General features: G+C 52.6%; 1 protein-coding gene across 3 annotated transcripts; it reads right to left on the bottom strand.

Annotated features, from left to right (window-relative positions):
- Nucleotides 1-246: 246 nt before the first annotated feature.
- CNKSR1 (connector enhancer of kinase suppressor of Ras 1) lies at nucleotides 247-11,244 on the bottom strand. 3 transcript variants are annotated; one of them, XM_016132147.2, is made up of 21 exons: nucleotides 9,655-11,244; nucleotides 7,303-7,460; nucleotides 7,032-7,213; nucleotides 6,346-6,430; nucleotides 5,936-5,977; nucleotides 5,749-5,853; nucleotides 5,095-5,154; nucleotides 4,913-4,981; nucleotides 4,506-4,607; nucleotides 4,351-4,421; nucleotides 4,164-4,276; nucleotides 3,958-4,064; nucleotides 3,852-3,882; nucleotides 3,291-3,463; nucleotides 2,318-2,391; nucleotides 2,083-2,154; nucleotides 1,759-1,832; nucleotides 1,541-1,602; nucleotides 1,350-1,449; nucleotides 1,074-1,255; nucleotides 247-818 (listed from the first exon to the last, which is right to left on the bottom strand). In XM_016132147.2, exons 1-21 carry the CDS (start codon nucleotides 9,704-9,706, stop codon nucleotides 537-539), a joined length of 2,196 nt encoding a protein of 731 aa, XP_015987633.2. In that variant the 5' UTR covers nucleotides 9,707-11,244; the 3' UTR covers nucleotides 247-536. The 3 variants fall into 3 exon arrangements, with proteins under 3 accessions (XP_015987633.2, XP_015987631.2, XP_015987632.2); XM_016132145.2 differs by having other exon boundaries at nucleotides 3,852-4,064; XM_016132146.2 differs by having other exon boundaries at nucleotides 3,852-4,064; nucleotides 4,913-4,963.
- Between the last annotated feature and the right edge of the window lie 1,136 nt (nucleotides 11,245-12,380).

The following is a 12,380-nucleotide window of genomic DNA, read 5'->3' as shown; positions in this document are numbered from 1 at the left end:
TGGGGCAGGAGAGCACCCTCTGCTCTCCAAAGGGCTGGGGACAGAGTAGAAACCCTCATGAGTCATGGATGAGCAATCCTCATCCCACAGGGCGGGAGCTCCAGGTACATAGCCCAAGCCAGCGGGCCACCCAGTGGGCTAGTTACCAAGAACATTCACCCCTGTCTGACAGCTTTTCATCCCAGTTTCCCTGGGAAGCAGATTCCTGATTCTAATATGAAAGTCAAAGGCACACGCAGATCCATGTTGGAGAAATTGACTTTATTTGGTTGAAAACTATCTCTTCTGTAAAGTGAAAAACACCTGTACAGACTGGTTTGGGGTGGTGTGGGGAGAAGTGTCAAGTGACGCAGGTGGGCAGGACGTATGAGAGAAAGTTTCTTTTAGCCCAGTCTCTCACTCCTTCATTGGCAGGTGGGGAGAGGGTGGCACAAAGCCCATATTACCCCACTCTAGGGGAGAGGGGAGCAGAAATGATAGACACTCAGGTAGAGGGGGGTCAGCTTGGGGGTGGAGGTGGCCCTCAGGGCCAGAGGTCAGGAGCTCGAGTACTGGCCAGGATCAGAGGCCAGGAGGTCTGGGGTCAGGAGGCAGAGATGGGAGTGCTCCTCAGGGTCAGAGGGCAAGGAGTAGGAAGACTGTTCTCCGGAGTCAGAGGTCAGGACTTGGGAGCTGCCCTCAGCCTGCGCCACTCCCCATGCTCCCAGGCCCTCTGAGTAGAGCTCCTGGTTCTGCTCCTTCCACTGTCGGAACTTCTCTCCAGTCAGCTCAGGGTCACCTAGCACTTCCTCCAGGGCCTGCAGCTCCTGCAGCTTTGCCTGTGAGGGGAGAAGGGGCTAAGGGGCCATGATCACCCAGGGAGGAGGACAGAGCCTGAGCCCAGAGCTAACTCTGGAGCCCAGTGCCTAGAACCCGGCGACTGGCCTGGTCTAGTCCCAATCCTCATCAAGAGCCTGGCTTCAGGAACCTAGAACTTAGCCTAGTCCACAACTGAGCCCAGAGCTGCGGGCCAGGAACCAGAGACAAAAGCCCAGAACCCAGCACCTTGCCATGCCCAGTGCCCTCCAGCTGACCTTGAGTGTACTCTGCAGCATGCGCACACGGTGCACTCGCTCATTGAGCCTGGGGTCGCGGTTGCGCCGCATGAAAGAGCTCCGCCACTGTTCGTGAGTGAAGGGCTGCGGCTGGCCCAGGAGGGACACACCGCCCTGCCTCAGCCCCTGTACCATCCCTTCCAGTGCCCCTTCACTGCTATCTGCGAGAGGGGTAGGAAAAATGAGGGTGTGAGGCCGTGCCCATCCCAGCCCCAGCCCTCCATCTCAGCTCTGCTCCCAACACCGGTACAGTGCCTGTAGGAAGGCCGAAGGAGGTTGGTGGGCTGCCTCTTGTGGGGGTGGCTGCAGGTGATGTGTCTCCATGGAATGTGCTCCAAGCTGGAGCTGGGCTGGGCTGTGGGCAGGGTGAAAGGAGAGGAGAGTATCAGTCTGAGCTACATACACTACGCGCCCTGCTGTTCTCCCCCTACCAGTCCCCTACTCACCGAGGCTGAGCGGGACCCAGCCTCGTCGTCAGGGTCTTCTGCTTCTGTCTCACTGTAGCAGTCTGAGGTGGACAGGAGCAGATGGGAAACTCACTAAGTTTCACGGGGTTTTAAGCAGCCAGGAAGTAGGCTAGGGTATTTGAGTTCCCAGCCTCCATCCCGGGAAAGGTAGAGGCTCAGGTGAGACCTGGTGAGATCTGTCCCTGTGAGACACCCACCTTCTTCTCGGGGTAGGGAGCCCCGGCCTGGAGACTGGTACTTGGAAATGCACGTGATAAGGTGGCGTACCCACCTGTGGAGGAGCAAATGGGTCTCAGGGAGTTTCCATTTATTTTATGCCCAGGGCCTTTCCCCTACATCTTCTAATTTAATTCTCAGAGCAAATCTGAGAGGTAGGAACTCTTATTAGTCCATTTTATAGATGATGAAACTGAGGCTTAGAGAAGTGGCTGCCTTCATCAACCACTATCAGAGAGCTGGGATTTGAACCAGGCTCCCAAGCACTCACGTGGGATTTGGGGGGTGAGGAAGGTGGCACTCACATGCTCAGATCCGCCAGGGTATCAGCAGCAAAGATGAAAGGTTTGTACACATTGTGGGTGAGCTGGAACACACTGCCAGGGAGCAGGGGGGCCTCACTCAGCCTGCGTATGCCCACCCAGAACCCAGAGAGGTTGCCCTGGGAATCCCAGCCCTCTGCTGTCCCCACCCTGCCCCTTCTTCCATCTTCTTTTCTCTCTCCCCAACTGCCCCCCGCTGTCACACCCAAGACTTAACTATTTTTTCTTCTGATCATGTCCACTTTCCAGACTGTAGTTGGAGACATTGATGAGGCCCTCAGCCTTCCCATCCTGGGGAGATCACAGTGAGGGACAGCATGAAGCCCCAATGACCTTGAGGCTCAGTCAAGGTCCTGAGGACTCCTCCCCCAGGGGGCATCCCCAGGAGGCATCTCCTAGCCTCTCTAACCACAAATCTTTTTTGTGTCCGGAACTCAGGGCAGGAAGCCAGGTGGGGCAGAGGGTGTGACCAAGAGGTGCTTTGAGCCAGGAAAGGGGAGTAAAGAGATCCAGAGAAATGGCCACAAAAGAGGAGACTGCTCATGCATTTATTCCATCACTAGACACAGACAAAGCTGCTTCATACCACTGAGCTCTGCAGACACTTTTCCCTTTCAATTTTCTTTCTCCTTCCCATCTGACTAACCCCCGGGCATTAATTTCTCAGGAAGACTTCATACTCCGCTGGCTGAACTGGCCATCTCTGTGGGTTCCCATCCATCCCCTGGGTTTTTCCTTCGTCATAGCATGTGTTCCCCATAACTGTCCTCTACTGTGCATTCATCCTCTCCCCCATCAATGCCTGGAGTAGCAGGAACTGTCCAAGTTTTCTCTATGGCCGCAGTACCCAGCCTGGAGCTGGATACACAGTAAGCATCTGAATGTTTGTTGAATAAACAAACAACTGAACAAATGGCCCATCGTTAGAATGGTCAGAAGAACAGAAGAAGGAAAAGTGGTCAGGATAGAAATGATTCTCTATACAGGCTACACTTTCCCAGACTGCTTTTACACACATAGCAGCTCATTTCTCTCTGAAGAGTGCCCTTGTCTTTCAGGTAGGAACACTGTGGCTCACAAGGGTCCGTGGCCCACCTGTCACCACAGGTGGGAGTGGATGGTGGAGTAGGGACAAGGATTGTGACCTGAAGGTGATACATTTGCTTACCTCTGTGTATATAGGGTCTCACCTGGGGCTGGCGATACCAGTAGAGAGTGTGTCCCTTGAGCACAAACCAGCAGCGGCGCCAGCGTGGGCCCATGAAGCCACTGGGCACCTTGCGTAGCAGGAGCCATCCGTCACAGTCCGGCCGGCCCAGCTCCCGGCATGACACCCGCCGGCGGCTCAGCCGCGTTGCCACGCCTGCAGCAGCACAGCACGCAGTCGGTGAGGGGCTGGCAAGGTGTGTCAGACCTGCAAACCTGCTCCCTTGCTCCCCACGAGCATCCCAGCTGATATTCCTGAACCCATACTCTGTGCTTGGGAGGTTGCATGTGTCAGCTCCAAGATGAGGATGATGACTCTTCCCATTTTAGAAACAAGGAGACAGAAGATCAGAAGACAAGCTATTGGCTAAAAGTCACCGAGCTGGTGAGAGGCTGGGAGCACAGGTCTATCAGAGCCCAGAAAGAGAGCTCCTTCCAGGAGAGCCTGTGTGAAACATATAGGGGGTGGTCTTGCCTAGCACGGTAAAGACTTCTAAGACCTCTTCATACTGGGGGACCCCCGCCCAGTCAGATGCATCTCATACCTTTTGATTTCTTCTGACCAGGAACAGGATTCTGAAAGAACCATAGTGGGTCAGAGAAGGGTCTGGGTCCAGAGACACCCGCTCCTTGTTGAATTCCTGAGCTTACCTTGTCAAGGTCTTCTGGGGGTCTCTGAGTCTCTGCTACCTCTGCTGGGAGTGTGGCTGGGAGTACAGGCGTGATGGACATGGGCTTGGGGTCAAGGGAGGTAGAGTCTGTCAGGGAGGGAGCAGGAGGTCCATGAGGCTAGCCCCAGGCCCGGTGGTAGGATGGGGCACCAGAGTTCAGGGATCAGAGCCAGGTACCCCACATACCTTGCCTAGAGCATCCACCACCTGGTGGGGCTTTGAAACTACCTGTTGAGGAAGGGCTGGGCCCAGGATTCGAGTTTGAAGTCAGGTCAAAGGCAAAGATTTTGGAGGGGGCCCTGGGGAGAACAAAGAGAGATGAGATGAGCCCACAGCTCCCCCACCAAGATGCACCCAGAGCAGAGCCTGTTACCTGGGAGATGGTGAGGCCAGAGCCGGTGATGGGACCTTTAGCTGTGGGGAGTCCAGAGCCTGAGGAGGAGTCTGGGGAACAAACAGAAATAGGGTGATGGAGCTGGCAACAAGAGTCTGAAAGCAGGCTGGGGGGCAGGGTTGGACGGCCAGTACCTGTGGGGGGGACTCTGGCACCGGAACCTTCTTCAGCACTAAGCTGACCCCAGCTGGCTCCCGCAGCAGCTCCCTCACCACATTCTTATGGGGCCAGCCCACCTGGGGGGCAGGGCAGGGACACTGGATCAAGCTGGGCAGGAGGCTCTGAAGCAACCCAAAAGCCCTCTCCGTCAGAGCACTCTCTCCGCCTCCTGCTCTGCCTCATGTCTTTTTCTTCCAGGAAGGCCCCACAAGTCCCTTCGCCAAGTCTCTGCCAAAGCAGCTCTGACCTGTGTGAGCTGGCTCACCTCATGTAAGCCAGCTCCCACTACTCTGGTCCCCTCAAGGGTCCCTTCCACCCAACAGCCCTGGGTTCTACTCAATCACCCCTTCACTCCCACCATGTCCCTCTCCTCCTCACTCACCACCACCTGCTCGTTGACCTGGACAATCTCATCTCCAGGCAAGATCTGCAGCTGGAAGTCAGAAGGGACCTGGTGTAGGGAGTAGGGCTCAGAGGGTGTGCCCTCCTGGGCCAGAAGCTGGCTTGGCTGGCAGGTAAGAGGGTCTTGGGGGTGGGCAGCTGAGAAGGGTGTGGGACTCTCACCTGGGTGCCCACTCGGGACACAAAGTGCAGGCAGTTGTTTGTGGTGTGGATCTCCAGGCTCTGCAGAGGTAGAGGCTGCAGTCATTGAGGGTGTGGGGGTAGCAGGGCCAGTGGGCAGGACTCCTACTGTGCACCCGGATTCTTGGGTGGACAGAACTAGGGAAAGAGCTGGCCCTGAGCTGGCACTGCCCAATTTGCTGTGTGACTTTGGGCTTGCCATTCCTTCAGGCCTCTGCCTCCTCCTCCAATAAGGATCAGAGGGAAGCTGGGGTTGCTGACTTCTGAGGTGTGAGATTCTCAGCAACTCTTCTGAAGGGACAAGGAGGGACAGGGGCAAGGCTGGGGACTCTGGTTCCCCAACTGGTCAGAGATTAAAGCAGAAAAGTTCATGTCCTCTCCCCTAACCTGCCAGGTCTATATCTCAGGGCTAGAATGTATCACCTGAGACTAAACCAGCTGCAGCCCCTCAGGATTGGGGAAGGTGCTGGATGACAGTGAGACCCCCAGGAAAGTCTTTTGGGTCTTTAACATCTGTACAAAAAAGGCCTTCCAGCTGTAACAGTACAGGAGTCTACGTGATCCCAGAACCACATTTCAGGGCTCAGGCTGGGTGACTGAGAGGTCAGAGGTGAGAGGTCAAAGGTCAGAGCTTACCAAAGGGTCATCCAGCTGCACTCGTTCTAGCACAGCCTTCTGCTCCAGCAGCGCCCGGGGGCTGCAGTTCAGGATGTTGTGGCAGATCCCAGCCACGTGGCTGCACTGGGGGAAGAGGAGCAGGATGTCTAGCCTGAGCCAGATCCCTCCCGCCTCATCCCCGCTCCCCCTAACACCCCACACTTACAATCCTGAGGACTTGGCTCTCCTTCTCAGCTGCCGGACAGTCCTGGAAGCAGTGAGAGACCTTCCCTGAGTAGGGGCACTGCCTTCTACCAAGGGCAGGGTGGGTTCTCTAGAGTACCTCCCTGCCTCCCTCATCGGGCCCCTAAAGTCTGCCCCATTACACCAGGCCCCCAGAAGTCACCATACATGCCCTCCTTCTCCCCCTTCTAAGAATCGAACTTTCTGAGTTGCCCATGCCAGGTAGGATACCTAGTGCCCCTCTTCCCCCCTACCAGTGGCTAGACGCCTCTCTTCCTGCCCTTGCCTCTTTCTGCACTCACACCCAATCCTGTGCTGATTCACAGGTTATAAAAAGCTCTCGCCTGACTTGGTCTCTACAGCCTGGGCCAAGCCTGGCCCTGGTTCTCTTACCTCCTGCAAGGTCTGGCCCAGCTCCCCGCATAACTCCCCAATCTCCTGGCAGGCTGAGAAGTCGTTTAAGTGGGAGAAGAGGTACCTGGCAGGGGCAAGGATAGAACAGTGGTTAGGGGACTGTACTTAACAGTCAAGTCACAGAACCACTTGGAGCCGATTACTCATCTGAAACGTGGGGTAATACCTGCTCTGATGGGTTTTGGTTTGGGGTAAAGGGGATGATTGATACTGTAAAGAGCTTAACACAGGACTCATTTGTCAAGCACCTAATATGTGCCAGACCCTGTTCCAGATAGATATTAAACATATAATTTCATCAATAATGATTTAACTTCAACTGCTGTGAAGTGTGGAGAGCTCTAAGTATATAACAAGGAAGGCTTCCCTGAGGAAGTGACATTTGTGCTGGGATCTGTGTGACAAGCAGCAACCAGTAAAGGGGATGGAGAAGCTCTCTATCCAATGTTATCGATATGACTGCTATGATTACGACCTCGGGGGTGGGGTGGGAACCCAGGCATCTCAGTGCCCTGTGCAGACCAACTAACCTCTTTGCCCTGCTCCATCACATCTGAACAAGAGCCAAGCTCTGTTTTTCTCTTCCAAGCCCTGAGGAGGCCAAGGATGAACAAGGTCCCCTCACCAGTCACCCCAACCTAAGCCCTGGGAGGAACCTGAGGTACCTGTTGAGCCAGAAGAGGAGGGTACGGGCCTCATGCACCACATCCACAGCAGCGCTGAGGACATCGGCAGGGGGCTCAGCACAGGCCCCCAGGCGGCCTTGGACTAAGCTCCTGAAGGCATGGGTCCCCTCCAGCAGCCCCTCTGTCAGGCTCTGCAGGTTCTCTGTCTGTAGCCCAGAGCTCTGTGTCAGAGAGGGGCAGTCACCTCACTGGCAGCGGATAGCCCATCAGCAACAGCCAGCTACAGCCAGTGTGGCCACTGTTTACTTACCAGGGCCCGGAGCTGTTCCACCCCTTCCAGAATGAGCTCCTGGTGTCCCAGAGGCCACATGGTCAGAGCCTCAAGGCTGCGGGGGCAGAGCTGGAGCAGATACTTGCCAGGTAGCTTCCAGTCCTCAAAGCAGTAGTCCTGCAGGGAGTCATGGAGGCCTATAGGGCCAGCAGAGGTCAGCATGGAGGGAGCCAGGGAGTGGCCACCACCTCACTCCCGCAAAGCCCTTTTCCCTCCCATCTGTTTCTAATGACAACCCTGAGACTTAAACTGTGTTCTGCCCATTTAACAGATGAGGCTACTGAGTTGAGAAGTGGGATAGTTTAGGGCAGTGGCTCTCAAAGGGTGGTCCTCAGACTAGAAGCAGCAGCTTCACTGGAGAGCTAGTTAGAAATATGAATTCTCAGCCCCACCACATAGTTTGAGTGGGTGGGGGGGGGGCCTGGGGTGGGGCAGGGCAGGTGTTAGGGCTCAGCAGGTGTTGTGATGCTTGTCTGTCTGAGGACTACTAAATAGGAAGAGCATGGGGCTTTGAAGTCAGGGAGGCCTGGATGCCAGCATTTAAGCAAGTAACTTTGTGCCTACTTTCTAATCATGTGTGTATAAATGACATGATACATGTCAAACACCTGGCCCATTTCCTGGTTCATGGTAGACAGTCAATGACAGCCACCATATTATTATCACCACTTTTACATGATCCACAAGGCTGGGTATAATCAGGTTACTGCCTGCCTCCGCAGTCTCATCTCTTGGCTCAGTCCCTCAAACTCAACACTGCAGATCCAGAGCACAAACTTCCTGTAGTTCCTAGAATGCTCTTTTGCCTCAGGGTCCTCACAGGTGCTATTCTTTCTATCTGGATTGCTCTTCCAGCTCCTTCACTCCTTTTTTTCATCTAACTCTCTCCAGGAAACATTCCACAACACCCCAGTCTAGGTATGGGGACTCTCCTGCTCTCACTGCCCCTTGAGCCTCCACAAATCCCTGCACTTGAGCATTGACCTCTCCCACTTTATCAAGAGCTCTTCAAGGACAGGCCTTAAATAATGGCTCATCTCTGATTCCAGCCCATGCCTGGCACAAGGTAGACTCTCAAAAATAAGAAAAATATCTACCGTAATATCATAATGCTTACTATGAGCTGGGAAAAAATTTAAGGGCTTTAAACATATTCACACATTTGATCCTTACTGAATCTAGAAGGTAGAGACTATTTCGTCCCCATTTTACAGGTTAATGGCTTGCTCACTCTTTGAAGGAACTCCTCCCATTCCAAGCCAGTTTCCTTCATTGGAATCCTGTGTGTGATCAACAGTTCTCCCTCATTCCCTGTGTGACATTAAGAGCATGGGACGGGAGTTCATAAACCTGTTATTCCATGGCTACAGGCCCTCGAGCAACTCCTTTACCATGTACAGTGAATGTGCTGTGCTGCCTTTCTCCCAACAGACACTGACATTGAGCTACACATCCTAGGCACTTGTCACGATTATCTCATTTTGTCCACTTCATGCCACCAGAGTTGCAATTCTTTTCATGGGTAGGGAAACTGAGACCAAAGGTCACAGAGCTGGTGAATGGAGGGGCTGGGCCTGGAACCCAGTCTGGAAGTCTGAATCCAGCCTTGAATCCCTGCTTTTGTGGGAGCTGGTCACCCTGAGCCTGCTCCCAGTGTACTCACACTGCCCCTCCACTCCATCTCCCCCTCCAGAAGGATGCCCTGACTCACCTCCACCCTCCCACCTGCACATCAGAGGTCTTCACTTCCCTCAATCTCTCTGCAGTCTGGACCCTTTCCTGCCCACATGGATGGGCGCGGGGGGCATCTCTCCAAAGGTCCCTAGGGAGGCTGTATCAATCCCTTTAGTCTGGCTGGGGCTTCTGCTTCACACACTAGGAACCTCAGAGTGGGGAGAAGGGAAATAGGGCCAGCCCTATTCCGAAGCCTGAGCAAATAACTTTCTGGCTCAATGCGTCAGTTTCCGCTTCTGAAAAATGGGTTTAGTAACAGCCCTCTATTCCTTGGGGCGGAGGGAAGATTAAGGAGATAAAGTGGGTGTGGGCCGCGCTGGGGACACCTCCTCTGCTTTTATTTCACCCACCGCCTCCCCATTGCCACTCTTGGCTTCCTCTTGGGATGTTGGGGCGATATGAGACCCCTTCTTGGGCCTCTGGCCCTTCGAGGTCATCTCGTCTATCCTTTTGTCTAGCACAGCACCAGATACATGGCAGACGCTTATAAATATTTGTTGACAGACTAACCAACTGACAGCCCCAGCAGGTCCTTTTTCCTTTACTTCTCTCGGTCCCAGTGACCCTCAAACCCTACACTGCCCAGGCCCCACCCACCTCTCAGCCAGGCTGCCACCTTCCCGGGGGTCCAGGTCTCTACTGGCTCCATGGCCGAGTCCGCCCGCTGGGATCGGCGCCCGCTTCCTACCGCCGGCGCAGGAATTTCCGCTCCCAGAGCCCAGGGCTGGGGAAGGGCTGGGCTGGGCCCGGGGCGGAGCCACCAGCATACCTGGGCACACGTGGCTGGCCAGGTGAGGCGCTGCGACAGTCATTGGAGCACCGCCAGTCTGCCTCCTGCCCCGCCCTTCATTTCTGGCAGCCGCCGGACAGCTGGGCGGATTGACCTGGGGACGGTGCCCCTGGTATGTGACCCACGTGACCTCAGCGCTCGTCTGGGATCCGGCCCCAAACTGGCTTCAAATCACAGGACGAGACCTTGATCTTCCGGCTCCTCAAAAGGGGCGGAAATGTGAGCGGTGAGCGCAGCAGCTGAGCACAGAGGTTAGGGAGCCAGTCCCTGGGAGCGAACGCCCAGCTCTGCAGCTTGTTAGCTGTGGAACCAGAGGCTAACCTACGCAGCGTGCATCAGTTTCCCTGTCTGTAAAATGGGCTGCAGTGCAGAATACCGAAGTTAATAGCTCCAAAACCTTTAGAACAGAGGTTTTTAGCCCCTCTTTTTTTGTACCATGGATCCTTTGGTAATCTCATGAAATTTTGGGACCCTTTCTCAGAGTAATGCTTTTAAAAGCTTAAAACAAAATGCCAGAGATTACATGGAGGTCAATTAATACAAAATAAAAAATGTTAAAAACACAGTTATAGTAATACGTTTTTATTAGCTTTAAATAAGAAAACTGGTAGGTTAAAGTTTTTTTTCCTTTTCTAACAACATCAGTGTGTTGTCCTTCAGCTTGAATAAGAACATTAAACTGATGGGTGGTCTTTGACTCACCTCCTCAAAGGTATTAACCAGCAAACAACTAAAGACTAGAGAATGCAGGAGAGTAATGGAGAAGCCTGGGTTACTGGTGTGAGAACAGGCAGAGTCCCTATTTGATCACTGACCCTTGACTGGGCACAGAGGTGCCCAATAAATGGCACCTGTGTTGCAGGAGTGTCTAAAACAGAATGTGATTTAATGGCGGGATAATAACTCACAATTTTGAAATAGTATAAGTAATATTTTGAGATACTTGCAATAACTGTAATTCAATAGAAAAATATCTGCAATTTCTGTTGGGGACAAAGCCACAGATACTACAATCCATGTGGAAGGAAATAGCAAATTTTGGTTAGAGGTTAGTGAAAATATATATTTTTTCCCATCCAACTTTATGAGCCCCCTGAATTCTGAATTCAGGTTAAGAGCCTTCTTCTTAGACTAACATCTCAAACATACTATTTGCAGTTACCACTATCAGAAGCAGCAGCAGCTCAGCCTAGCGCAGAGGACTTCCAGGATTTTGGAATCAGAATCAGTTCCACTTGCTGTGTGTCTGAGCCCTAACCTTATCCCTCTCCGAATCTATTTCTTCTTCTCCAAAGGAGGACACCTCGAACTTAGCGAAATCTCTAACATGGGGTAGAGCTTAGTTATTTCTTTAATTCTGTGGGAAGGGTCCTGGGAGGTCTTCTCAGAGCCTACCCTTCTGAAATCTTTACCAGTGCCCTAAAACCTGGCCTTCAAAGCTTGTCACTATTTTGCCTGTAACCAAAACCTAAAGTCTGAATTTGGCCCACAGATGCCCATGTATTGTGGATGTGTTTGTTGTCATTTAATAATTTCACAGACAAATCAAGCTATCTGGAACTTGGTTGGCTCTGTTGACCCCATTCCATCAAACATGAGTGCAGATTAGCAGCTGCATCCTTCAAAGAGGACTCCAGTTCACCAGGTCCCTGCAGGCCTGGCTCCCTCATTTGTGAATCAGTAGGCTGCAGGTTTGCAACATGGCCCTCACCTCTCTGGTTTCGTCCTTTGTCTCACATCCTCGCATCCTGCACTGTGTGTCCCCTCCAACTTTCCTTCATGCCAAATCCTCCTTTGAAGTTTTTTGCCTCTTTCTTCCAAAAGCCTCCCTGAGGCAGTCTGGGAAAGCCCAATAATCAGGTGTGTCTCCACCATCCCGATGTCATCGAACACCTACCCTGAGCTGGCATAAGGTACAGAGAAGCCAGGCAGCCTCTGCCCTCCCTGGACTCATAATCCTGTAGGGGAGAAACAGACAAGAACTCACCTCTTATACTCACGTCCTCCCTTAAAAAGGACTGGGAATCTAACAACCATAATGGTGTCTTCACTCTGTGCCCCTAGCACTTGGTAGGGCTAGGCAGTTAGGGGCACAGTAAATGGCAGCTTCTATATTGAAGGTTGTCTTATGACCTTACAAAAGTTCTTTCTACATGCTGTAAAAATTTCAAAGGTTATTACACAACAGTAGGTCATTAAATGAAAGGAGGACATGTCTTTTTCCCATCATGTCTTTATCTTATTCCCTAGTGGGGGCCACTGTTTTCTGTGTTCTTCCATTCTCTGTATGTACAGATACTTTTCGTACTATTCGCAATAGGCTTTTCCCCCCCATTTTATGAGATAATACCAAGTAAAACAATACATGTAAAGTACTTAAAATAATGCCCGGCAGTCAACTACTAATTTTTAGTAAATTATGGACAGCTTTCTTAATCACTATATGCAAATCTTTTATTATTGTCCCCAAGCTGAGGGTAGGAAAGTCCCTGCAGGAACTTGTCTTGGGGAAAGGGGTAATATATGTCCTCTC

Source organism: Rousettus aegyptiacus, unplaced genomic scaffold (genome assembly GCF_014176215.1).
Source record: "Rousettus aegyptiacus isolate mRouAeg1 unplaced genomic scaffold, mRouAeg1.p scaffold_m13_p_1, whole genome shotgun sequence".
In the NCBI taxonomy this organism is placed as follows: domain Eukaryota; kingdom Metazoa; phylum Chordata; class Mammalia; order Chiroptera; family Pteropodidae; genus Rousettus; species Rousettus aegyptiacus.
The sequence above is the reverse complement of the archived record's forward strand: the minus strand, read 5'-3'. Positions and strand labels throughout refer to the sequence as shown.